The sequence below is a fragment of the Coregonus clupeaformis genome, chromosome 37, assembly GCF_020615455.1.
Source record: "Coregonus clupeaformis isolate EN_2021a chromosome 37, ASM2061545v1, whole genome shotgun sequence".
NCBI lineage: Eukaryota > Metazoa > Chordata > Actinopteri > Salmoniformes > Salmonidae > Coregonus > Coregonus clupeaformis.
In genome coordinates, this window is record NC_059228.1 from 6424090 (window position 1) to 6451853 (window position 27764).

The window sequence follows — 27764 nt, forward strand, 5'->3', positions numbered from 1 at the left end:
TTATTTTCTTCCAATAATTATTTTTTATTGAGACCCTTTTACATTGAAAATTGAATTGTCAATTGCTGAATTTATTTGTCATTAAAACAATTGCCATTTTACATTCAATACTTTGAGCAACCAAGATAATACATTTTCAAAAACGTGCAATTCACCCTCAAAATGTCTCCAGGAAACGTTCACTACTTGTCTCCTGCTATTAGCTGAAAATGGCACAACTTTAAATGATAAAAACATCGGTTCTAAAATCTAGAGTTCAGCTTTCTAACAGGGCTTCATTGAGTAAAATAATAAAAGGGTGCAGTAACTGACATTTAAATTAAGGCTTCTTTGTAAATTATATTGAATAGATTCAATATGTCAGCCCTGCATTGCACACCCATCTACAGTATATACAACATTAGGTTTGTGGAGCTCCTGTGACACTAAAGAGTACATGCTTGGAAACCCTTATTTCAAATCAGGTGTTCGAGGGTTATATACACACACGTTTGGCCTTCATGACCCTTTTCCATTATAAGTGACATTTACAGGTATAAGCAAATAATAGCATACAGATTTACACGCATTATTAAGGAATACGGCTAGTACAATGTCAGGAAACGAAGAAAGTGAAGTAAATAAAATGTAAATATACATAATGGCACACAAATCCATATGCCTTGGAAGATTTAAAGCAAATATGACCCTAAAAGTGCTTTTTCCTTGCTTTGTTGGGCCAAAATGCTAAACGTCTTAAAGCAGGAGACTGAACATGTGTTTACTCATCTGTCAAATGTTCAGAAAGTGATTTAATCAGAAACTCTTTAACAATTTAAAGAGCATTATGTTCTGAAAATGTACAACTTCTTTCTATATGTACCTGTGCAATGTCCTGTGACAAACATGGGTATATAAATGACATTAAGTCTGTTTTAGACTACATTAAGTGGTCAACTAAAACTCATCAAAAAATCCTTACCAAGATATCCCCTATATAAAAGCGTGAAAATTCAGTCCAAGTTTTTTTTCATACTTCTTGTTGAAATTTAATTTGTACACAACACAACTTCAGCCAATAAAAACAACTCCCTACCCGTCTTTATAAATAACATTTGCTTCCTCAAAAGAGGTAAACTATTGTTGCTCCTGATCTTCTCTGCTTTAACACAATCTCTCCAGATGATTACAATGTTATTTTCTTTATGTTCTCCTAACTGAAAGTCCACTAATTCCCACTGATGTGAGTGAGAGCCTGATCACTGTGTCTGGTAGCCAGCCATGTTGAAGTTTCCCTGGTTGGGCATCACAGGACCGGGCTGGGACGGCGCCGGGGATCCAAACCCTCCCACCCAGGCTGGGGACTGGGACTGTCTGCAAGAGAGAAGGTACACACAAGGGAAGGTTCACAGCAAGATGCAGAGGCTGGTAAGTGAAAGCTTTGGGCTGGGAAGCACTGAGTGTGTTTGTCACCTTGAAATGTTCTGTGCTGCTGCGGCCAGAATGGAGTCCCTGTGAACAAGATGTCATAGTTAAGTGTGGCTCCGGAGTCAAACCATTTCCCCAGGTTTGCTATGACACTGGATGGCCTATGCTTGCAAATGTCAACAAGAAACTGTGGTCAGAATGATCAGGACTGTCCTTAAAATGTCTCCAAACTGCTGTTTTTCAGGAGAATATTGTTGACAGAAAAGTAGGAGTAAAAGTGACATGAGCTTTATAACTTCCACGCTGTTAAAATTGAAACTACATAATGAAAATATAGCTGCGAGCAGCAATGAACGGAGTTCAGAGGATGACATAAAGGACACGAGCAGTCGGATAACAAAGCAAGGCCACTGCGGAGTGGATTTACCATGGTTTAAAATGGACATGTAAAATCAGATTTTTGATAATAACTGCCATCTTTTGACCAATCCCTTAGCATTTCTCAAAATAAGTTAAGATGTGTAGTGTTGCAAGGTATACCGGTACCACGATAATATCACTGTACCAAAACATCACGATACCGAAATTTTAGAATACCGTAGTACCATTTTATATGATACTACCGATCTAAAGAACCTGCTGGCACGTTATAACATTTTTATAAAGTCAGTTTTGTTTATAAAATTCAGTTGAATTTAAGCAACAGCCACTAGTCTCACTCACCTGCTTCTCTCCGTCCGCTCTTCATGCGCGTCTATTCCTCTGTCAGTTTTTATAAATATAATTTAGCCGTGATGGCGAGCGGGGATGCAGACCCTTTAAGATTTGTACATTTGTTACATTGGAGCAGCGTGCAAAGTGAGCAATACATTGTATCATTTCATCGCATGTTATAACCAAGAGCACAGACCAGTCTGAGTAGACTTTGCAAGTTCACAGTCATGCAGCCTCTGAGTTCAGAGGGGGACAATAGAGCACCGCTTTGCGACAGGCATGCTTGCAGCTTTACAGCAAAGAAAAAGGCTTGTGTCTGGCCTAAACGGTTAAAAATATGACCCATATTACCGGGGATGCCTTTCCCCCCCCCCCCCCCTTTCTATCAGGATTCGCGCACATTTTATATAATTTCACAAACCATGTCGCGGGCCATTTTAAAACTAATACAGATTGCGGACTAAAGAAAAAACTTGAGACAACGGACTACCTTGTTTTACTCCTCTTAAAGCTCAATACTTTGAGAAGTAACCAATATTTACTATTTTACACCTGGGGTTGCTGTACATAACTTTAACCCATTGTATAAGAGATTCACCTAAATTTAAGTAATCCAGGAATTTATATATAAATTCTAGTCGTACTTTATCAAACGCCTTTTCAAAATCTTCTATGAAGACCAGGCCTGGTATCTTTGATTCATGATGTTCAATTGTTTCAAGTAATTGTCATATATTATCTCCAATATATCGTCCATGTAAAAAACCTGTCTGATCAGGATGAACAATATCTGGTAAAACATTTTTTATTCTATGTGCTATGCAATTCGCCAGGATTTTCACATCACAACATCGAAGTGTAAAAGGCCTCCAGTTTTTTAAACGGACTGGATCTTTATACTTAGCACCTGGGTCCTGTTTCAGTAGTAATGAAATCAGACCTTGTTGAGTACCTGAAAGTCTACAATTTTTATAGGAGTAATTAAAAACATGCTAATAATGGATCTTTGAGTACACCAAAAAGGTCTGATATACCTCTACTGGTATACCATCAAGCCCTGGTGTTTGTCCAGACTGAAAATATTTAATTGCCTCAAAAAGTTCCTCCTCTGTAAATTGGCTTTCACACAGGAATTTGGTTACATTTTACATTATTAATGATATTATTATTAGGAAATAAATCCTTACAGTTAACATCATTAAGTGGAGATGGAGACTGAAGAAAACATATGCTTAAAATATTTTGCTTCCTCTTTCAAAATATCATTTGGTGAATCATGGATGACGGTCATTTGTAACGAGTTTCTATCAATTCTTTTTGGTAGCATTTCTATGTTGAAGATTCAAGAAAAATGTAGTGCATCTTTCACCATTTCCATCCAATTCGCTTTATTTTTGTAATAAATTACACTTGATCGTTCTTGAATAAGTTCCTCCAATTATTTGTTTTCCCTCCAACTTATTTTGTGGCTCTATAGGAGTTTATTGCCATCTACCTGCACTATTATTTCCTCTATTTTATTTTAGTCTAATCTTTTGACCTAAACTGTAGTAACCAAAAAAGTGTTAAACAAATCAAAATATGTTATATTTTATATTTTTCAAATAGCCACCCTTTGCCTTGATGACATCTTTGCATTCTCTCAACCAGCTTCCTGAGGTAGTCACCTGGAATGCATTTCAATTAACAGGTGTGCCTCCTTATATCTCACCAGGTCAGGGTTTTTCAGCGTCCATATATCCACTAGTTCTAATGTAGCCATGATTTCATAATCTCCTTAAAAATCATGAGGGTGATCATTTTCTGTAGTGTGATTTCCTTTACGATCCATTGAGGTACTTAAAACCATATTATATCTCACAATAATAATAGATTCATTCATTGCTTGTGAGCTCAATAGATTATTATACAGTGCATTCGGAAAGTATTCAGATCCCTAGACTTTTTGCACTTTGTTACATTACAGCCTTATTCTAAAATGGATTAAATACATTTCTCATCAATCTACACACGAAAACAGGTTTAGACATTTCTGCAAACTTATTAAAATAAAAAATAGAAATAACTTTACATAAGTATTCAGACCCTTTGCTATGAGACTCGAAATTAAGCTCAGGTGCATCCTGTTTCCATTGATCATCCTTGAGATGTTTCTACAACTTGATTGGAGTCCACCTGTGGTAAATTCAATTAATTGGACATGATTTGGAAAGGCACACACACCTGTCTATATAAAAGGTCCCACAGTTGTCAGTGCATCTCAGAGCAGAAACCAAGCCACGAGATCGAAGGAATTGTCCGTTGAGCTCTGAGAAAGGATTGTGTCGAGGCACAGATCTGGGGAAGGGTACCAAAAAATGTCAGCAGCATTGAAGGTCCCCAAGAGCACAGTGGCCTCAATCATTCTTAAATGGAAGAAGTTTGGAAACACCAAGACTCTTCCTAGAGCCAGCAGCCCTGCCAAACAGAGCAATCAGGGGAGAAGGGCCTTGGTCAGGGAGGTGACCAAGAACCTGATGGTCACTGAGAGCTCCAGAGTTCCTCTGTGGAGATGGGAGAACCTTCCAGAAGGACAACCATCTCTGCAGCACTCCACCAATCAGCCCTTTATGGTAGAGTGGCCAGACGGAAGCCACTCCTCAGTAAAAGGCACGACAGCCCGCTTCGAGTTTGCCAAAAGGCACCTAAAGGACTCTCAGACCATGAGAAACAAGATTCTCTGGTCTGATGAAACCAATATTGAACTATTTGGCCTGAATGCCAAGCGTCATGTCTGGAGGAAACCTGGCACCATCCCTACGGTGAAGCATGGTGGTGGCAGCATCATGCTGTGGGGATGTTTTTCAGTGGCAGGGACTGGGAGACTAGTCAGGATCGAGGGAAAGATGAACAGAGGAAAGTACAGGGAGATCCTTGATGAGAACCTGCTCCAGAGCGCTCAGGACCTCAGTCTGGGGCGAAGGTTCACCTTCCAACAGGACACCAACCCTAAACACACAGCCAAGAAAACGCAGGAGTAGCTTCGGGACAAGTCTCTGAATGTCCTTGAGTGGCCCAGCCAGAGCCCGGACTTGAACCTGATCAAACATCTCTGGAGAGACCTGAAAATAGCTGTGCAGCGACGCTCCCCATCCAACCTGACAGAGGCTGAGAGGATCTGCAGAGAAGAATGGGAGAAACTACCCAAATACAGGTGTGCCAAGCTTGTCGCATCATACTCAAGAAGACTTGAGGCTGTAAATCACTGCCAAAAGGTGCTTCAACAAAGTACTGAGTAAAAGGGTCTGAATACTTATGTAAATGTGATATTTCCATTTTTATTGATAATACATTTGCCGAAATTTCTAAAAAACTGTTTTTGCTTTGTCATTATGGGGTATTGTGTGTAGATTGATGAGAAAAAACAACAATTTAATCAAGTTTAGAATAACGCTGTAACGTAACAAAATGTGGAGAAAGACAAGGGGTCTGAATACTTTCCGTGTGGATCATCAATATTTGGTCCATATAGATTAATTAGCTAGATCGTTTTTTGGTCCAATAGCATATTTAAAATGATCCATCTTCCTTGAGGATCCGTTTGCACAATCGGATCAAAATTGTAATTAATATAAACATATATTTCTCCCTCCCAGTCCTTTCCAACCTCATATATATTTGTAGAGTGAGTTCCCTGTAAACAATATATATTATTTTCCTTCTCTTTTAGCCAGGTAAATACGGATTGTCTTTTCTTATTATCTGCTAAGCCATTACAACTGGCTATACTTATTTCACCACTTACCATAATGAGATACAATTTTCAATTATACTTACCACAACCAATGTTTGTAAAATTACCATCAAAAAGGACCATGATGATTAAGTGTCCATATAGCTTTACCATAATATTTGCACTGTTAAGAATACTGTAGCTGCAACTGTGTAAACCTCCAATTGTCCTAATATTCCACCCACTAAAACCGTCCTCCTCTGTTGTCACTAAGACCATCTCCCTGACTCATGACGCACCTTCACGTCCTAAGGCAAACCCTTGGCGTAGGCCAGAGGGAAATATGGGCAGTCCCATGATAACATTATTCAATACTGCCACCCTTCACACATTCAAAGTCCCATAAGTCTATTGCATATTTAGGAGGGTGTTTTTAAAGAGAGAACTAACCAAATAACATGGAAAACAGTCTGAAAAAAATAAAACAACAATAGATAATATTACTAGAAATAATAATAGCACAATATTATAAATTCATGGTCATATTAAGAAAGTCCTAGCCAAGGCTATAACCATGTCAGCCCAGCCTGCTCAGTTCACCTTTCCAATTGTAAAATTTTTTTTTAGAAAGAAACCTATAGATATCACAAGACCAGTTATTTATGTCCATTACATGCACGTTGCCTATCGGCAGAGAGACATACAGTGGGGAAAAAAAGTATTTAGTCAGCCACCAATTGTTCTCCCACTTAAAAAGATGAGAGAGGCCTGTAATTTTCATCATAGGTACACGTCAACTATGACAGACAAATTGAGAAAAAAATCCAGAAAATCACATTGTAGGATTTTTAATGAATTTATTTGCAAATTATGGTGGAAAATAAGTATTTGGTCACCTACAAACAAGCAAGATTTCTGGCTCTCACAGACCTGTAACTTCTTCTTTAAGAGGCTCCTCTGTCCTCCACTTGTTACCTGTATTAATGGCACCTGTTTGAACTTGTTATCAGTATAAAAGACACCTGTCCACAACCTCAAACAGTCACACTCCAAACTCCACTATGGCCAAGACCAAAGAGCTGTCAAAGGACACCAGAAACAAAATTGTAGACCTGCACCAGGCTGGGAAGACTGAATCTGCAATAGGTAAGCAGCTTGGTTTGAAGAAATCAACTGTGGGAGCAATTATTAGGAAATGGAAGACATACAAGACCACTGATAATCTCCCCTCGATCTGGGGCTCCACGTAAGATCTCACCCCGTGGGGGTCAAAATGATCACAAGAACGGTGAGCAAAAATCCCAGAACCACACGGGGGGACCTAGTGAATGACCTGCAGAGAGCTGGGACCAAAGTAACAAAGCCTACCATCAGTAACACACTACGCCGCCAGGGACTCAAATCCTGCAGTGCGAGACGTGTCCCCCTGCTTAAGCCAGTACATGTCCAGGCCCGTCTGAAGTTTGCTAGAGTGCATTTGGATGATCCAGAAGAGGATTGGGAGAATGTCATATGGTCAGATGAAACCAAAATATAACTTTTTGGTAAAAACTCAACTCGTCGTGTTTGGAGGACAAAGAATGCTGAGTTGCATCCAAAGAACACCATACCTACTGTGAAGCATGGGAGTGGAAACATCATGCTTTGGGGCTGTTTTTTCTGCAAAGGGACCAGGACGACTGATCCGTGTAAAGGAAAGAATGAATGGGGCCATGTATCGTGAGATTTTGAGTGAAAACCTTCCATCAGCAAGGGCATTGAAGATGAAACATGGCTGGGTCTTTCAGCATGACAATGATCCCAAACACACCGCCCGGGCAACGAAGGAGTGGCTTCGTAAGAAGCATTTCAAGGTCCTGGAGTGGCCTAGCCAGTCTCCAGATCTCAACCCCATAGAAAATCTTTGGAGGGAGTTGAAAGTCCGTGTTGCCCAGCGACAGCCCCAAAACATCACTGCTCTAGAGGAGATCTGCATGGAGGAATGGGCCAAAATACCAGCAACAGTGTGTGAAAACCTTGAAGACTTACAGAAAACGTTTGACCTGTGTCATTGCCAACAAAGGGTATACAACAAAGTATTGAGAAACTTTTGTTATTGACCAAATACTTATTTTCCACCATAATTTGCAAATAAATTTTTAAAAAATCCTACAATGTGATTTTCTGGATTTTTTTTTCTAATTTTGTCTGTCATAGTTGACGTGTACCTATGATGAAAATTACAGGCCTCATCTTTTTAAGTGGGAGAACTTGCACAATTGGTGGCTGACTAAATACTTTTTTCCCCCACTGTATTTCATGTAGTCCTCACTATATTGATTTGATATCCTGTTTCTTCCCGACAAAACGGAAGAAGGAAAAAGGAACATACATTCTAATGACTTCCAGTAAAAATGTGTCTTAGGCATCACACTACCCATAAAGGGATACATAAGTTTAACTTACAAATCGACCCTGACACAGCCATGGCACGATAGCAAAAAAATAAAAAAAACATGCAGTACTGACAATCCAGAGCGAGTAAACCTGTAAAACCCACCCGCTCTCCACAAACACACATTTTGTTTTTATTCCAGGGTCGTTGCTCCATCACCTCGGCTGTTTTACACCTAGGCCTATATCATTAGGATCGAGAATATAAGGGTAGCGTAAATAGCTAATGTAAAAATTATATAATATCCTTCTTGCTTAGAGAAGTGCTTCCATAAGCCAGTTATTGTGTTGGCTCTACAGTTAGCTTTAATCAGTTTAACCCAGTGTTAACCAGCCCGCCACACACTAATAGAGACAACAACCCTGTTGACAATACTCAATCCATTTGCCGGTGTGTATCGGAACAATAATATGTCCTTGACATTTTTAATATTGAGATTTATTTTTGAAATGTAAAAGATAAATTATTTTAGGATCGTATAGGCCTACTCCAGTAGAGAACCTAGACAGGTTTTTAATTATGTCATTCTTTATCCTTGCCCTAGATTAGATCTATTCATATTTATTACGTTTTATCTTAAATTCTATTCGTTAATTATTGGTTTGATAACAATGTTGTTCAGGTCATGTTACCTAGCTAGCTAACAACCCGGTAACATGACAGTAGGTTTAGGCAAATTTGAAAGGAAAAGTGTCTGCTACTCATGATATGTGCTTAAAAAAGGTAGGATTCATATAGGCCTAATTAATGTAAGCCTAAACTATATCAAAATCAATTTATTTCTGGTGCTCCATAAATTCTGTTTGGTGCCTAATGTTTTAAAAGTTTGGAGCAGTGTGTGTATGTGTGTTTGTGGGAAAGAGAATGACGTGTGTGTTTATGAGAGTGAGGGAGACAGAGTGTGTGAGGAAGGGAGGGAGAGTATGTGTCTGTGTTAACTAAAGAGTAAAGAAGGTTTAATGCTGTGTTTTCCCCTTACTGACAATGAAATGCAGATCATTATGCATGTATATTCCTTCCTCCCATTCCTACAGCCAAATCACAGGTAGGCCTTTGCAAATATGAGCAAATCAGCCATTCTATAGCTGTCCATGTGCTTGGCACGTTCTGGCAAAATTCCCGGAGCATGTTCGCGTGATACTGCTGTCTGTCTAGTGCGCACGGAGTGTTAGTTCAGTAAAACCAGATCTAGAAAGATGGCAGCAACCATGAAACAGTATGCGAACATGAGTAGATTACGTTGAAAACAACGGTTGGCCATCTTGGACGCTTTCTAGTTCTTTTATAGCTCAATGGGGCGACTGATAGGGTTTAAGTGAGACTGCTTATTACTGTGCCCCCCACAGGCCAATTGGTGCCAATTTTTTTGACCAAGGTACTCATGGCCTCTAGTATCTGTGTGCCAAATTAGAAAAAAACGTTATTTGACCATGTCAAGAAAAAACTTTTCAGACAATAACAATAGGTTTTCACAGGTTCGCTGTGAACCCCTAATAACAGCTATTGAGTTAAGAAAATAGTGTGGGGGAAAAAATTATGAATGTAACCAGCAATGTGAGGCTATTTTGTGAAATCACCGTGCTATGGTGTAATTCCGCACCAGGAAGCCTACAGTATAGTCAGAAGAAAATGGTGAACAGTCAGTCTACCATAACTGGAGATGGCAAGAACAGAACTCCATAACAAAGAAGTGCTGCAAACAACTGAACGGGTTTAGATACTTAGGAAAGAATTCTCCTTTCAAGAGCATTTTACAATGTCCAAAATGTTTAATACTCACTCAACACCAAATCCTTGCTGATTCCATGACTGTCCATAAGACACTCCATAAGAAGGCACTTGCCAACCATTTGCCATGTACTGTTGTCCATACTGCTGGGCCTGGGGGCTCCCATACATTTGGTTCCATTGTCCCCACTGACCATACTCCATCTGAAAGATAACAGGAAACATAATACAGAGCAGGATACATTTTTCTGGGTGAGTAAAGCAAATCATGTGCACTGGGAAATGTAGAGATTTTATTTGAGCAATGTCTCAATTAAAAAGATACTTGTGTCCTACCTGTGGTACGTTTTTGGCCATGTCGGGGGATTCTTTGCCCCAGTAGCACTTCACTATGTGGCATTCGATGGACGTTCCATTTACAGAGACAATTGCATGGGCAGCACTTTCATGGGAGGAAAACCTGTCAGAAGAACACAAATGTCAACAAGAAACTGAGGTCAAGAAATGTATTTCAGCAATGCAATGAAAATGTAAAGTAAAAACGTGCAGCATAATTACATTTTTTAATTTTTATGGTTTATATACAGGTAACTGCCAAAATAAAGGAAGCACTTGAGTAAATTAGGGTTCGGGTGGCTCCGTTCTGGCATTTTTCTTGCATGGTATAGGTTCACTCAACCCCTTAGAGGGCAAGGTAAATGCCAATAAATACACAGCCATTCTGAGATCACCTTCAACCTATGGTGAAGCATTTCTATTCTGATGGGAGTGATCTCTTCCAGTATGACAATGCTCCCATCCACAAGGCACAGTTGGGCACTGAATGGTTTGATGATGAAATTTCTCGAGGAATACTGGTGTCGCATCTCTCCAATAGAGTTCCAGACACTTGTAGAATCTATGCCAAGGTGCATTAAAGCTGTTCTGGCGGGTTCTGGTGGCCCAACGCCCTATTAAGACACTTTATGTTGGGGTTTCTTTTATTTTGGCAGTTACCTGTAGTGTTTACTAAGAAAGTAATAAGTACAGAGCATGGCGCTTGTAACGCCAGGGTAGTGGGTTCGATCCCCGGGACCACCCATACGTAAAAATGTATGCACACATGACTAAGTCGCTTTGGATAAAAGCGTCTGCTAAATGGCATATTATTAATAAATGAGTATTTCATTCAAGAGCATTTATAACTCCACTCAAAAACTATTTTGGTATTTTTTTCATTAGTCCATTGTTGATACAGTCCCAAAATGTTTTACATGTCAGCAGTGAAGTTCAAGATATTGGACTTGGCAAGTGACACTTCGCTTCTTGAAAGTCCAAGATCTTGAAAACTTGACTGCTGGCATGCAAAACATTTTGGGACTGTATCAACAGTGGACTAATGAAAAAAAGACCAAAAAGATTGAGTGGATTTCTCCTTTTACATTTTTATCAAATCACATTTTATTTGTCACGTGCTGAATACAACAGGTGTAGACCTTACCGTGAAATGCTTACTTACAAGCCCTTAACCAACAATGCAGTTCAAGAAATAGAGTTAAGAAAATATTTACTAAATAAACTAAAGTAAAAAATAAAATAAAATACAAATGAACACAAAATAACAATAACGAGGCTATATACAGGGGATACCGGTACCGAGTCAATGTGCAGGGTTACAGGTTAGTCGAGGTAATTTGTACATGTAGGTAGGGGTAAAGTGACTATGCATAGATAATAAACAGCGAGTAGCAGCAGTGTAAAAACAAAGGGGAGGTGGGTCAATGTAAATAGTCCGGTTGGCCATTTGATTAAATGTTCAGCAGTCTTATGGCTTGGGGGTAGAAGCTGTTAAGGAGCCTTTTGGACCTAGACTTGACGCTCCGGTACCGCTTGCCGGGCGGTAGCAGAGAGAACATTCTATGACTTGAGTGACTGGAGTCTGACACATTTTTTTAGCCTTCCTCTGGCACTGCCTAGTATATAGGTCCTGGATGGCAGGAAGCACTACCCTCTGTAGCGCCTTACGGTCGGATGCCGAGCAGTTGCCATACCAGGCGGTGATGCAACCGGTCAGGATGCTCTCAATGGTGCAGCTGTAGAACATTTTGAGGATCTGGGGACCCATGCCAAATCTTTTTAGTCTCCTGAGGGGGAAAAGGTGTTGTCGTGCCCTCTGTGGTCCTCTGTAGCTCAACTGGTAGAGCACGGCGCTTGTAACGCCAAGGTAGTGGGTTCGATCCCCGGGACCACCCATACACAAAAAATGTATGCACGCATGACTGTAAGTCGCTTTGGATAAAAGCGTCTGCTAAATGGCATATTATTATTATTATTATTATTATTATTCACAACTGTCTTGGTGTGTTTGGACCATGATAGTTTTTTGGTAATGTGGACACAAAGGAACTTGAAACTCTCGACCCGCTCCACTACAGCCCTGTCGATGTGTATGTGGGCGTGTTCGGCCCTCCTTTTCCTGTAGTCCACAATCAGCTCCTTTGTCTTGCTCACGTTGAGGGAGAGGTTGATGTCCTGGCACCACACTGCCAGGTCTCTGACCACCTCCCTATAGGCGGTCTCATCGTTGATCAGGCCTACCACTGTTGTGTCGTCAGCAAACTTAATGATGCTGTTGGAGTCGTGTCTGGCCACGCAGTCGGGGGTGAACAGGGAGTACAGGAGGGGACTAAGCACGGACCCCTGAGGGGCCCCCGTGTTGAGGATCAGCGTGGCAGATGTGTTGCCTACCCTTACCACCTGGGGGCGGCCCATCAGGAAGTCCGGGATCCAGTTGCAGAGGGAGGTGTTTAGTCCCAGGGTCCTTAGCTTAGTGATGAGCTTTGTGGGCACTATGGTGTTGAACGCTGAGCTGTAGTCAATGAACAGCATTCTCACATAGGTGTTCCTTTTGTCCAGGTGGGAAAGGGCAGAGTGGCGTGTGATTGAGATTGCGTCATCTGTGGATCTGTTGGGGCAGCATTGGAGTGGGTCTAGGGTTTCTGGGATGATGGTGTTGATGTGAGCCATGACCAGCCTTTCAAATCACTTCATGGCTACCGACGTGAGTGCTACGGGGCGGTAGTCATTTAGGCAGGTTACCTTCGCTTTCTTGGGCAAAGGGACTATGGTGGTCTGCTTGAAACACGTAGGTATTACAGACTGTCAGGGAGAGGTTGAACATGTCAGTGAAGACACTTGCCAGTTGGTCCGCGCATGCTCTGAGTACACGTCCTGGTAATCCGTATTGCCCCGCGGCTTTGTGAACGTTGACCTGTTTAAAGGTCTTGCTCACATCGGCTACGGAGAGCGTGATCACACAGTCGTCCGGAACAACTGGTGCTCTCATGCATGCTTCAGTGTTGCTTGTTTCGAAGCGAGCATAAAAGGCATTTAGCTTGTCTGGTAGGCTCACGTCACTGGCAGCTCGCTGCTGGGATTCCCTTTGTAGTGCGTAATAGTTTGCAAGCCCTGCCACATCCGACGAGCGTCAGAGCCAGTGTAGTAGGCTTCAATCTTAGTCCTGTATTGACGCTGTATATGTATATGCATTTATAATGTCCTGTATTGACACTGTATATATATTTATAATGGATTATCCATGAAATGTACTATAAAGCATAACCAAACAAGGTTGTAATAAAATCATTGAACTACTACTTCCACAACTAAATCTGATTGGATTCTAGACATTATTGGGGGCTTTTGGTGTAGTATTAGAAGATGTATCATTGAGTCATGTACCGGTACTGCCATCTACAGGACGAATTAGGCAATATCTAGTGTAGTACATAAACAAAATAGTTAACCTTCGTTTAGAACAAAACCGTACCTGATGAAAGAGTAACCTTTCTCTGGGAAAACTCTGATTTCCATTATTTGTCCAAAGGGCGAGAATGTCTGTCGCATAAGGTGCTCTGCAACAAAAAAATATTTCAATGAAACATTCAGCCAACCCAGTCGCAACTTTGTTGGCAACATCTAATGATTCTAAACCGTCTGCATGCATCTTTTCATGTTTAAATTAACTTGCCTGACAGTCCTGACTGGATTCCTCCACAATACACGGTGCAGTTCTGGGGACTGGATTGGTTCACTACATCTTCAAACCTCAGCTGCTTCGAGCCATCTGGTGTAAACATACAAAAAAGTGGTGTAGTCATGATTTGAACATTGGGGGGGACCAAGATTGGCGGGGGGTCTGGACCCAGAAAATTTTTTAAACTTGAAAACGCATTTCCTACATTTTAGAAACGCCCAATGTAGCCATTTTTATTTCAATATCAAATTATTTATAGGTAACAATTAAAGTGTATTATGTAATAATTTTCCATTCAAAATGGTAATTTTTTTTACAAAAATAGCTTTTTAGCAAAAAACTAATTTTCAAGCAAGAATTTTGCTAGGACTCCGGAAGTGGTCTGACTCGGGAGGGGAATGACACCAAAGCAGTGCATTAACCACAATGTGGATCAATCTACCAGAGCTGAGGGCCTAATGGGAGGGATATGTGACCTGAAAATGTGCTATTATTGGCAGAGGTTTTAAACTCTTTGTTATTGGTCTATTAACTTATACCACCTGGTGACGTCACCAGGAAAGCCAAAACTCCACCCATGCAAAACCTGCTGATTAGAAGGTCCTGTGTAGATTGTATTTTCAACCAGCAACAATTACATTTCACATTATCTCGCACTTTTACAGTGTTAATTTCTTCAGCTGTTGTATAATATGATACAAAACACAGTAAAAACAGATTTTTGACTGCACTGGGCCTTTAACAAGGTTCACCATTATTCATGATCTCTCTGGAAGGTTTGTAGAAAAACATAGTAAAGACACGTTTGAGTAGTGTTTTAAAAGGACCCCCCCCAGAGGAAGTTGACGCCACAATTTCAAAGTAATTTCCTGTCCTAGAGATGAAATACACATTTAGGTTCCACCTCCAAAGAATGGCGAAGGCTCCTTATACACATTCACGAATTGGGTGTGGGAATTTCCATGTGGAGTTAATAAACATAAACAAATATGCTAGCTAGCTACAGCTGAAACTGTAGCTAGCTAGCATGCTAACCTTATCTAGCTAGCTAATGTTAACTGTTGTTGATGTGGTTTTGGCTTGTTCTAGAACTGGACTTGTCATAAGCATTGATTTAAAGAAAACTTTGCCACAGATGGAAACCACTGGCCTATCTTTGACTTCGCCATCTATTGTTATCTCCAAAGTGTTGGCATCTTCCATAAATTGCAGCCGCGAATCCGCCATAGAAATAGATAGAATGAATAAGATTAAGCTCCGGTAATATGGATAACTATTGAATGATAGCTGATATGAGTTTTTCTACAATGTAATGGACACGGTGCAACCTTTGGTAAACTGGCTGCTGACAGGCTTTGGCTGCGGCACAGCAAAGCCAAGTCAGCCCATCCTCATGGTTCTCACAGGGGAAATGAAATTATAGGCTACAATGACTTTTCTCATGAGCATGGACGCCGCAAATGACATGTAACTATAAGTTCCTTTCATTTTCTTTCACAGTTGCCGTTTCATTATCTGGATAGACACTTGTGGCTTCTAGCTAACGTTACACCAATCAAAGCAGTGGTGTGTGTGTGTGTGTGTGTGTGTGTGTGTAGTGAAGCAAAAGGGTTTGCAAAATGCCATCACATAAGACATTTCTTAAATACAGACTAGCTAAAAAAATACGTGAAAATGGACAAATGATCCAATGATTATAATTATCTTCTGGTAAAAAAAGGTGGTGGTGCATAAACACAAGTTTGCACCCCCTATTTTCATTTGCTCCATGGCTAAGCACCTTACCCCCAATCCATCTCCTAGTGCGGAGTGCCAAGCAGAGGCATCAGATCCCATTTGTAGAGTCTTTGGTAGGACTCGACCGGGGATCGAACTTCCAACTTTCCAATCTCAGGGTGGAAACTTTAAAGGCCCAGTGCAGTCAAAAACGTGATTTTCCTGTGTTTCATTTATACTGAGTGTACGAAACATTAGGAACACCTTCCAAATACTGAGTTGCATCACTTTTTGCCTTCAGAACAGCCTCAATTCGTCAGGGCATGGACTCTACAAGGTGTCGAAAGCGTTCCACAGTGCCAGTGGCTCGCGGGTCTGTGTCCCCAAATCCATACTCACACATGCAGTCAGAGCTGGACCTAGCCTTTTTGGGGCCCTAAGCGAAACATTTTAGCGGCTCCCCTCTTGACAGAGGAGAGAAGTTTTTTTGTTTTAGAGTTAATTTCCTGCAGTCTACACATTTTGCCATGGCATGTAGAGAAATGTTTGCAGTTTTTAATATGATACCTGATTGAGAGTGACTAACAAAATCAATGGGGGCCCCCCGGTCGGTAATTCGACCATGATTACTACAAGTTTAGATAGCTGGCTAGACTAATTTACCAATCTAAAAATGTTTTGCCTGGCTACCCAGACTCCTGGCTCCGGCCAAACACTACGCCACACCCACGGACGTTCGTTTCTTCACTGCAATGAGTCTGGATCCGATTACCTCCCCGACCCTTCACCGAATGCGAATACATTAGGGGGCCGTCTGATTGGTCCAGAAACTGACGGGTTGGGCCAAAACACACATGGGTAAAGCGGCGGTTAGATACTCTGATTGGTTAGAGACGATCCAATCGCTGATGACTATTTTGTACAAACACCCCTCGTGCCCTTCGTCACCACAAACAACTTCAATGTCAGTCTCAGACTAGAGTATGTAGCAAAATGACAGAGCAGCAGAAGAATTTAGTGCGAGTCATCAGGCTAAAAAAAATTTGCTGACATGGGTGAGTGTGTCAGTGACTGACATAACAAGAGAAGCCAGCTTCTAACGTGTCCTGCGCAACTTGTGTGTGTTGTAGAGGGAAATGTACGTGTTGTAAATGTACATGTTCCAACAAGTACATTTCCCTGAGAGTCGTGGCTTTCAGAGATGGGGTCATAATAGCTGATAGCACCAACCGTTCAAAAGTTGGAGCCAAATTTGTAGGAAGAAAACTAAAACTGCTCTGTTGGACACAATTGCATTTAGCGGATATTGGAGGTCGCTCACGTAACCGCAGTTCTATGAACTAAGCAGCACATTCAGTGGATCGAAAATTATTGGGGGAGACAAAATAGCTCTCTAGAATATTGGGGGGGGACGGACGGACGTGTCCCCCTCAGTTATACGCCGACTGCACCTATGGAGCATTCAGCCTCATAACTCCCATTTCAACTCATTAGTCATAGCTCACTCATACTTACTGTCTTGCACATTTTTGGGGGCGGGTGGCTTGCGAGTTGCCCAGTTGGTCCTGATCTGGCGTCCTCCTAACCACTGTCCCCCCATGTGAACGATTGCATTCTCTGCATCCTGTCGATTTAAACAAAATACAAAGTTTCTTCTCCAGATTCTACATGCTTCTATACATATTCTATAAACTAAGTGCTATTATGTAATTTATAACGTTTTACATACTAGATGGATAGATTAGAATAGATAAACAGGAATAATGAACTATCAGACAAACTACAACTTGTACTTAAGTTACAATTCGATCAACAGAACACGAAATGTGCATTTACTGTGTACTTATTTTTAAAAGTTTAAATTATCTAAAAATATCAAATCTACTGAAAATAGAAAAGAGTAAAACAGAAATAGAAATAACCTTCATCTTGTGTTCCTGCACTGGAGCCTTACCAGTTTGTTATAGAAGGACACAAATCCATACCCCTTAGATTTTCCTGTCGTCATGTCCTTCACAACACGAGCATCCCTGAAAAGGACACAAGACAACAGCATCCATAACACTGAACTGCAAATAGACTACATTCTCCCATAAAAATCTTAATAACTTTTTTTAAATCCTCAAATGATTACTGGTAATATTGCATTTGAAAACAAAAACAAGTACAAAGACATGCGACCTACACTGATATTTTAATTGCTTCTTTCTCCAGATTAATTTTCAGTTACGGGTTCTCTGTCAAATATTGCACCAATTATCATCCTCAAAAACAACACTTCTTATGGATTACCATGCATTCCTAATATTTGCTGATGGTGCTCATCCTATCAACAGAAATATCAAAGAGAAAAAAAATTCATTAAAACGGCATACATGGCCTGATAACAGATTTCTTTATTTTTCCTGGTCAATTCATTACCACCAATATGGAGTTTGGGGAGCTGCAAATTTTAAAACATTTACATTTTCAGAATTTTAGGAAAGGAGCATAAAACTATCAACAATACTAAGCAAACCAGAATGAGACAACAGTTTTACACAGACCTTAAGTACACTGCTCAAAAAAATAAAAGGGAACACTTAAACAACACAATGTAACTCCAAGTCAATCACACTTCTGTGAAATCGAACTGTCCACTTAGGAAGCAACACTGATTGACAATACATTTCACATGCTGTTGTGAAAATGGAATAGACAACAGGTGGAAATTATAGGCAATTAGCAAGACACCCCCAATAAAGGAGTGGTTCTGCAGGTGGTGACCACAGACCACTTCTCAGTTCCTATGCTTCCTGGCTGATGTTTTGGTCACTTTTGAATGCTGGCGGTGCTTTCACTCTAGTGGTAGCATGCGACGCAGTCTACAACCCACACAAGTGGCTCAGGTAGTGCAGCTCATCCAGGATGGCACATCAATGCGAGCTGTGGCAAGAAGGTTTGCTGTGTCTGTCAGCGTAGTGTCCAGAGCATGGAGGCGCTACCAGGAGACAGGCCAGTACATCTGGAGACGTGGAGGATGCCGTAGGAGGGCAACAACCCAGCAGCAGGACCGCTACCTCCGCCTTTGTGCAAGGAAGAGCAGGAGGAGCACTGCCAGAGCCTTGCAAAATGACCTCCAGCAGGCCACAAATGTGCATGTGTCTGCTCAAACGGTCAGAAACAGACTCCATGAGGGTGGTATGAGGGCCCGACGTCCACAGGTGGGGGTTGTGCTTACAGCCCAACACCGTGCAGGACGTTTGGCATTTGCCAGAGAACACCAAGATTGGCAAATTCGCCACTGCCGCCCTGTGCTCTTCACAGATGAAAGCAGGTTCACTCTGAGCACGTGACAGAGTCTGGAGACGCCGTGGAGAACGTTCTGCTGCCTGCAACATCCTCCAGCATGACCGGTTTGGCAGTGGGTCAGTCATGGTGTGGGGTGGCATTTCTTTGGGGGGCCGCACAGCCCTCCATGTGCTCGCCAGAGGTAGCCTGACTCCCATTAGGTACCGAGATGAGATCCTCAGACCCCTTGTGAGACCATATGCTGGTGCGGTTGGCCCTGGGTTCCTCCTAATGCAAGACAATGCTAGACCTCATGTGGCTGGAGTGTGTCAGCAGTTCCTGCAAGAGGAAGGACTATGGACTGGCCCGCCTGTTCCCCAGACCTGAATCCAATTGAGCACATCTGGGACATCATGTCTCGCTCCATCCACCAACGCCACGTTGCACCACAGACTGTCCAGGAGTTGGCGGATGCTTTAGTCCAGGTCTGGGAGGAGATCCCTCAGGAGACCATCCGCCACCTCATCAGGAGCATGCCCAGGCGTTGTAGGGAGGTCATACAGGCACGTGGAGGCCACACACACTAATGAGCCTCATTTTGACTTTTGAGTTGGATCAGCCTGTAGTGTGGTTTTCCACTTTAATTTTGAGGGTGACTCCAAATCCAGACCTCCATGGGTTGATCAATTTGATTTCCATTGATCATTTGTGTATGATTTTGTTGTCAGCACATTCAACTATGTAAAGAAAAAAGTATTTAATAAGATTATTTCATTCATTCAGATCTAGGATGTGTTATTTTAGTGTTCCCTTTATTTTTTTGAGCAGTGTATATACAGTCGGATCCAAAATTATTGACACACTTGATAATATATAAAATAAATAATTTAAATACTGAGCTATATTGTACACTCAAATTGTTGTTTAAAAGTTATTTTCCCCCCTAAAAAAGGTTGGGGTCAAAGTTATTGACACCCCTGTTTTCAATACCTTTCAAAATCTCACCTTTTTTCTACAATGTTTTATAAGTTGGCGAACACATTGGGAGGGATCATACAGAATCCTTCCAGATCCTTCATCTGCATTATAGACAGCCCCCTTCAATTCAAACCACAGGTTTTCAAGTCGGTTTCAAGTCCGGAGAAAGATGGCAATTGCAAAATGTTGATTTTGTGGCCAACTAACCATTTCTTTCTGGATTAATTTTTATGTGTGCTTGGAGTTATTGTCTTGCTGGAAGAACCACTTATGGCCAAGTTTCAGCCTCCTGGCAGAGGCAACCAAGTTTTTGGCTAAAATGTCCTGGTACTGGGTAAAGTTCATGATGCAGTTGATCTTAACAAGGGCCCCAGGACCAGTGGAAACAAAATAGCCCCAGAACATAAAAAGATCCACTACCATATTTTACTGCTCATGCGTTCTCATTGTCACCAAACCCACTGCTGGTGTGTGTGGCCAAAGAGCTCTATTTTCATGTCACCTGACCAAAGCACCGGTTCCAATCTAAGTGCCAATGCCATTTAGCAAACTCCAGGCGTTTACATTTGTTGGATGACATGAACATACAGCTCTTTGGCCACGGACACCAGTGGTGGGTTTGGCGTCAAAATGAGAACGCATGAGTAGAAAAGAACCCCATAAATACTGTAAAATATGGTGGTGGATATTTGAATTATTTCATCTTTATCTCATTTTTGCTCATCTTTATCAAGGGTGTCAATTTCGGACCCCACTGTATATTGAATATTGGAGTTTGTTATTCTAAACTAGGTCATGTTAATACAAAAAATACACATGGAAAGGAATAATAAATGAGAAAAAAAGTATACATCTGAGTTTCCAGTGTGTACAGTTCCTTGCGGTTAGCCTTCAAGCTCCTGTCCAATCCTATAAGCATTTCTGTAAAATAACCAGAGCACTACTACTTAACTGAGACTCACAACTATGGACAGGCTGAAAGCTTCTCAGGGATACACATACAAGTACCATCTTAAATCTGCCATCACAAACTACTTACCATTTCCTACATTTATCAAAAAAGCATGAGGGAGAATTGAAAGCTGACATTCAATGTTGGGAGTGAAATTAGTGTGGGGGTTTTGATACAGACTGAAAGTCAATATCCATACTATACGTGACAACTGAAAAGAGCTTGTGTCACTTCTGTCATTCCGTTTCTCACAATGATCAAAACAGTTGAATGAATAACTAATGAAAGGGATGGTGATTTATTTATCAAGACTGGGAGTGACGTTCTTTAAAAATTGTATTTCAACCAATAGTCAAAGTAATTATACCTACAACGCATATTATATATATATATATATATAGTTGAAGTCGGAAGTTTACATACACTTAGGTTGGAGTCATTAAAACTTGTTTTTCAACCACTCCACAAATTTCTTGCTAACAAACTATAGTTTTGGCAAGTCGGTTAGGACATCTACTTTGTGCATGACAAGTAATTTTTCCAACAATTGTTTACAGACAGATTATTTCACTGTATCACAATTCCAGTGGGTCAGAAGTTTACATACACTAAGTTGACTGTGCGTTTAAACAGCTTGGAAAATTCCAGAAAATGATGTCATTGTTTTAGAAGCTTCTGATAGGCTAATTGACATAATTTAAGTCAATTGGAGGTGTACCTATGGATGTATTTCAAGGCCTACCTTCAAACTCAGTGCCTCTTCGCTTGACATCATGGGAAAATCAAAAGAAATCAGCCAAGACCATTGTAGACCTCCACAAGTCTGGTTCATCCTTGGGAGCAATTTCCAAATGCCTGAAGGTACCACGTTCATCTGTACAAACAATAGTACGCAAGTATAAACACCATGGGACCACGCAGCAGTCAGACCGCTCAGGAAGGAGACGCGTTCTGTCTCCTAGAGATGAACATACTTTGGTGCGAAAAGTGCAAATCAATCCCAGACCAACAGCAAAGGACCTTGTGAAGATGCTGGAGGAAACAGGTACAAAAGTATCTATATCCACAGTAAAATGAGTCCTATATCGACATAACATAAAAGGCCGCTCAGCAAGGAAGAAGCCACTGCTCCAAAACCGCCATAAAAAAGCCAGACTACGGTTTGCAACTGCACATGGGTACAAAGATCATACTTTTTGGAGAAATGTCCTCTGGTCTGATGAAAAAAATTGAACTCTTTGGCCATAATGACAATCGTTATGTTTGGAGGAAAAATGTGGTGGTTTGCAAGCCGAAGAACACCATCCCAACCGTGAAGCACAGGGGTGGCAGCATCATGCTGTGGGGGTGCTTTGCTGCAGGAGGGACTGGTGCACATCACAAAATAGATGGCATCATGAGGAAGGAAAATGATGTGGATATATTGAAGCAACATCTCAAGACATCAGTGAAGAAGTTAAAGCTTGGTCGCAAATGGGTCTTCCAAATGGACAATGACCCGAAGCATACTTCCAAAGTTGTAGCAAAATGGCTTAAGGACAACAAAGTCAAGGTATTGGAGTGGCCATCACAATGCCCTGACCTCAATCCTGTAGAAAATGTGTGGGCAAAACTGAAAAAGCGTGTGCGAGCAAGGAGGCCTACGAACCTGACTCAGTTACACCAGCTCTGTCAAGAGGAACGGGCCAAAATTCACCCAACTTATTGTGGGTAGCTTGTGGAAGGCTACCTGAAACGTTTGACCCAAGTTAAACAATTTAAAAGGCAATGCTACCAAATACTAATTGAGTGTATGTAAACTTCTGACCCACTGGGAATGTGATGAAAGAAATAAAAGCTTAAATAAATCACTCTTATTTTTTTCACATTCTTAAAATAAAAGTGGTGATCCTAACTGACATAAAACAGGGAATTTACACTAGGATTAAATGTCGGGAATTGTGAAAAACTGAGTTTAAATGTATTTGGCTAAGGTGTATGTAAACTTCTGACTTCAACTGTATATATGTAGTTACACATCTATTCTGTTTATGGACCCCTTACAAACACATGAGAAAAACTCTAAAGTAACTAAAATGATCAGAAGAAATAACTGAGTAAAACAATTTCCAGAGGATGTCAAGTCAGAGGAAACATACTAAATCCAACAAGCTTAAAACATAAAGCAACTTACGAAATTTTCCCAAAAGGTGCAAATGCAGCTTTGATATCCTCAGTGGTGATCTCAGGGCTCAAGTCTCCCACAAACACATGGAAGTGATCTGAAACGGCCAAGAAATAATCATTATTATTCCCTGATGCAGCTACTGACTTTGTAGTAAACAGGAAAAAGTTCAAAATGTAAACACTTACTAGATGTATCTTTCTTCTGGCTACTTGGAGTGGTGGCCCAATTTACTTTGACCTCCTGAAGATTAAACATTTCACAGAACAATCAAATGTAAGTGGAGCAAAGGCATTCATTCCATGTCCCTAAAAGCCACTGTGAAAGGGTTAGAACTAGCACTTCTTAGCAAGAAACAGCCTCACACGCACACACAGAGTATTTCATTGCAGAGTGGAAAAATTACCTTTCCCAATATCTTCCTCCCATTCATGGCTGCTAGGGCAGCAGCAGCATCTCTGTGTTCAAAGAACTCCACAAAGCAATACGGGTCATTGCTTGATTGCTGCAAAACAGAAAATCCCACAGAAGAGTTCATCCTCCTGCTATCGGGTTGCTGAGAAAAAAAAGTTGGGAGAGTATATTATTGCCAAACGTATATTTGGAATACAATTGCAAGTACTGAGTGACCATGTTACTCTATCGGAGGATTACAGTGTATCATCAATATTGTGCTGCTATATGTAACTGAGCCAATGTTAGCCAATTAAAAATAATGGCCATCATATTTAAAAGGCTGGGATTCAATAACCCTAACCTCTTTCTTTTGGAAAAGTGTGCAAATAAGGTTAACCAGCCAAAGGCTGAAAAAATAAGCAATTTGATCTGATTGCATTCATTGCATAACATCTAAATAGAACCAACTACAATTGGTGCCATGTGAACTTGGCCTAATCATACATTTATTAAAGGAGAAAGAAAGTTAGCCGAAATGGAAAACATCCCATTTCGACTGATAAACATTCCCTGATCCATCTGACTGAACGCGTCACTCAGGACAACAACAAAAAAAAGAGACCAAACCTAAGACGTCTCAACTGTCACCTACAGTGCATTCGGAAAGTATTCAGCCCCCTTGACTTTTTCCACATTTTGTTAGGTTACAGCCTTATTCTAAAATTGATTAAATTGTTTTTTCCCCCTCAATCTACACACAATACCCCATTATGACAAAGTAAAATCAGGTTAAGACATCGTTGCAAATGTATTACAAATAAAACACTGAAATATCACATTTACATAAGTATTCAGACCCTTTTACTCAGTACTTTGTTGAAGCACCTTTGGCAGCGATTACAGCCTCGAGTCTTCTTGGGTATGACGCTACAAGCTTGGCACACCTGTATTTGGGGAGTTTCTCAAATTCTTCTCTGCAGATCCTCTCAAGCTCTGTCAGGTTGGATGGAGAGCGTCGCTACACAGCTATTTTCAGGTCTCTCCAGAGATGTTCAATCTGGTTAAAGTCTGGGCTCTGGCTGGGCCACTCAAGGACATTCAGAGACTTGTCCCGAAGCCACTAATACGTTGTCTTGGCTGTGTGCTTAGGGTTGTTGTCCTGTTGGAAGGTTAACCTTCACCCCAGTCTGAGGTCCTGAGCGCTCTGGAGCAGGTTTTCATCAAGGATCTCTCTGTACTTAGCTCCGTTCAGCTTTCCCTCGATCCTGACCAGTCTCCCAGTCCCTGCCACTGAAAAATATCCCCACAGCATGATGCTGCCACCACCATGCTTCACCATAGGGATGGTGCCAGGTTTCCTCCAGACGTGACGCTTGGCATTCAGACCAATCTTGGTATCGTCAGACCAGTTTCTCATGGTCTGACAGTCCTTTAGGTGCCTTTTGGCAAACTCCAAGCGGGCTCCCATGTGCCTTTTACTGAGGAGTGGCTTCCGTCTCGCCACTACCATAAAGGGTAGATTGGTGGAGTGCTGCAGAGATGGTTGTCCTTCTGGAAGATTCTCTCATCTCCACAGAGGAACTCTGGAGCTCTGTCAGAGTGACCATTGGGTTCTTGGTCACCTCCCTAACCAAGGCCCTTCTCCCCCGATTGCTCAGTTTGGCCGGCGGCCAGCTCTAGGAAGAGTCTGGGTGGTTCCAAACTTCTTCCATTTAAGAATGATGGAGGCCAGTGTGTTCTTGGGGACCTTCAATGCTGCAGACATTTTTTGGTACCCTTCCCCAGATCTGTGCCTCGACACAATCCTGTCTCGGAGCTCTACGGACAATTCCTTCGACCTCATGACTTGGTTTTTCCTCTGACATGCACTGTCAACTGTGGGACCTTATATAGCCGTGTGTGCCTTTCCAAATCATGTCCAATCAATTGAATTTACCACATGTGGACTCCAATCAAGTTGTAGAATCATCTAAAGGATGATCAATGGAAACAGGATGCACCTGAGCTTAATTTCAAGTCTCATAGCAAAGGGTCTGAATACTTATGTAAAGGTATCTGTTTTTTTATTTTTTTATAAATGTGTAAACATTTCTAAAAACCTGTTTTCGCTTTGTCATTATGGGGTATTGTATATAGATTGATTGGAGGAAAAAATAATTTCATCCATTTTAAAATTAGGCTGTAACATAAAAAAAATTGGAAAAAGTGAAGGGGTCTGAATTCTTTCCCGAATGCACTGTAGGTCATATGGAGGGTAGCCTATAATGTCTCACCCAGCTACGCTGGAGATGTCGACAAGGTCTTGGTCAGGTCCACTAGAAACCATTACATCAGCATCCCATGGTAGACCATGTTTACCCTTATCCCCCTGTAACTACGGTAACTGCAAGGAGTAGGATATTAGACCGATTTAAGGGAGGATATTAGACCGGTTTAAGGGAGGTGCTGAATCCAATCCCTTTTGGGTGACAATGAAATTATTGAAAAAAAAACTGCATCAAAAATAAATGCTAGGTAATGCAAGGATATAGGCTAAATGTTTTATAAAAGGGTAAGCCTAATTACCAATGACCTTTCCCGTCCTTGATATGTCAAGGCAATTATGTAAATGTAATGGTGTGTTTTTCAACATGATGCAAATCTTATCAGTTTTATATGGGAAATAAAGACCAACAAACAAAGGCAACATTGATTCAAAATGAATGGAAAAGGGAGTGGAATTATGTGAAAAACTGGTATGTGCCAATGGCAGCTGTTACAGTCAAAAAGGTTAACAGTAGTACCCTGTATACTGACTTGAATTCCTAGACCTAGTGCATAATACATGATAATGAAACTAGTCAACACAAATGTCTCCATAAGTCATCACAGCTAACAGAGCAGAACATATCTTACCTCAGTTATCATTTTACAACTTTTGCAAGGTCCAATTTGGGTGAACAGCTGAAGAATCAAAATTTCTGTTACATCTCTGGACAGGTTACCAACATACCTAGGGAAAAGATGGGGCAAATGAGTGATCTTAGGAGGTTGATTAAGGATAGGCTAAGGATAGGATAAGTTTAGTTGCTTCAAATATTGGCTTGAATGTTATTTATTGAATATCAAATTTAACTACACAAATCTTTAGTTTTAAGCACACAAATCTGATTTTGCTCATGATTGTGGGAAGGTATGTGCCGCCTATCTGTCCAATGAAGACACCTCTGGAAAACAAATCTGTCCATTTAGGGAACTCCTTTTGGCTCTGAGTCTAGCGGACACCTTTTGGCACTAGACAAACGGTCTGCATAGCCTCTAGATCTTACAAAATGTATTTAGATTTTACTTGTTATTTGGTTTAAGGTTAGGCCTAATTGGTCAACAAAAGACGAGGACCAAGGCACTCTTCTTGCAATTAATTATAGCCTAATTATTATGTAGCTATTATTTATTGACCAACCAAAGTAGCTAGCTATCTATAAGTATCAACTTGTCTTGATACTAAGATTAAGTAGCTAATTCGTTTTAAATAACACATGTTCCTCATTACTGCAGTATGCAGACAATAGAAAGGCAAGTCGATTAAACTCGTAAATCGTTGAGTATAGTCGGCTAGAGAGAAAGGCATGACTTAGTTAGCTGTCAGCTAGCTAACTACTATAACGTTATCCCAGCCATGATGGGGACATTTCAATAACATGAAGATAGCTAACATTAGTTATCTAGCTAGGTAACTTAGCTAGCAGCAAGCTGATGTGCCATGCAAGATATTATTGCCTAAGTTCACGAATACAGTTTGGTCAGCCTACTGACTGTAACCGTTGTTTCACTGGGGAGAAAAAAGTATGCTGATTCGCCTAGTGAGAGGTTGAAATGAGGAAGCTGTTGAGGTCGATAGTTATCTAGCTAGTTAACAGTTAGTTAGCTAACATTGTCAAGCTAGCTAGGAGGCAAAGTCGTGGCTGTTGTGTTGACTACTTACAGCGTTTTGGGGTGGCTTTCGTCTTCCATGTTAAAAAATCGATTGATTTAAATGCCGACTTACTAACTGGGTGTGCTGAATTAAATAAGAAGATAGCCTAATCAATGTATTTATACGGTAGCTAAGCTAGCTAGCTAGCTAAGAGGAAGAAAATGGCGCAAACCGGAGAGTCAGGAAGCCGACTGATGCGCATGAGCATTTAGTCTACAGGGGATTTAATAAAGTTGAGTCAGCACTAAAATAAAATCAGATATCTCGAGTAGGCTACTCTTATACTATAACATCTCGTGTGTCATTAAAATACGCTAGCCACG

General features: G+C 41.0%; 1 protein-coding gene across 2 annotated transcripts; it reads right to left on the reverse strand.

Moving 5' to 3' along the window:
- tial1 (TIA1 cytotoxic granule-associated RNA binding protein-like 1) lies at positions 1–27745 on the reverse strand. 2 transcript variants are annotated; one of them, XM_041867187.2, is made up of 13 exons: positions 27451–27745; positions 26382–26478; positions 23497–23595; positions 23279–23333; positions 23100–23187; positions 17681–17756; positions 17242–17350; positions 14005–14100; positions 13804–13888; positions 10332–10455; positions 10048–10199; positions 1453–1491; positions 1–1353 (listed from the first exon to the last, which is right to left on the reverse strand). In XM_041867187.2, exons 1-13 carry the CDS (start codon positions 27477–27479, stop codon positions 1239–1241), a joined length of 1164 nt encoding a protein of 387 aa, XP_041723121.1. In that variant the 5' UTR covers positions 27480–27745; the 3' UTR covers positions 1–1238. The 2 variants fall into 2 exon arrangements, with proteins under 2 accessions (XP_041723121.1, XP_041723120.1); XM_041867186.2 differs by having other exon boundaries at positions 23497–23646; positions 27451–27738.
- Positions 27746–27764: the final 19 nt, after the last annotated feature.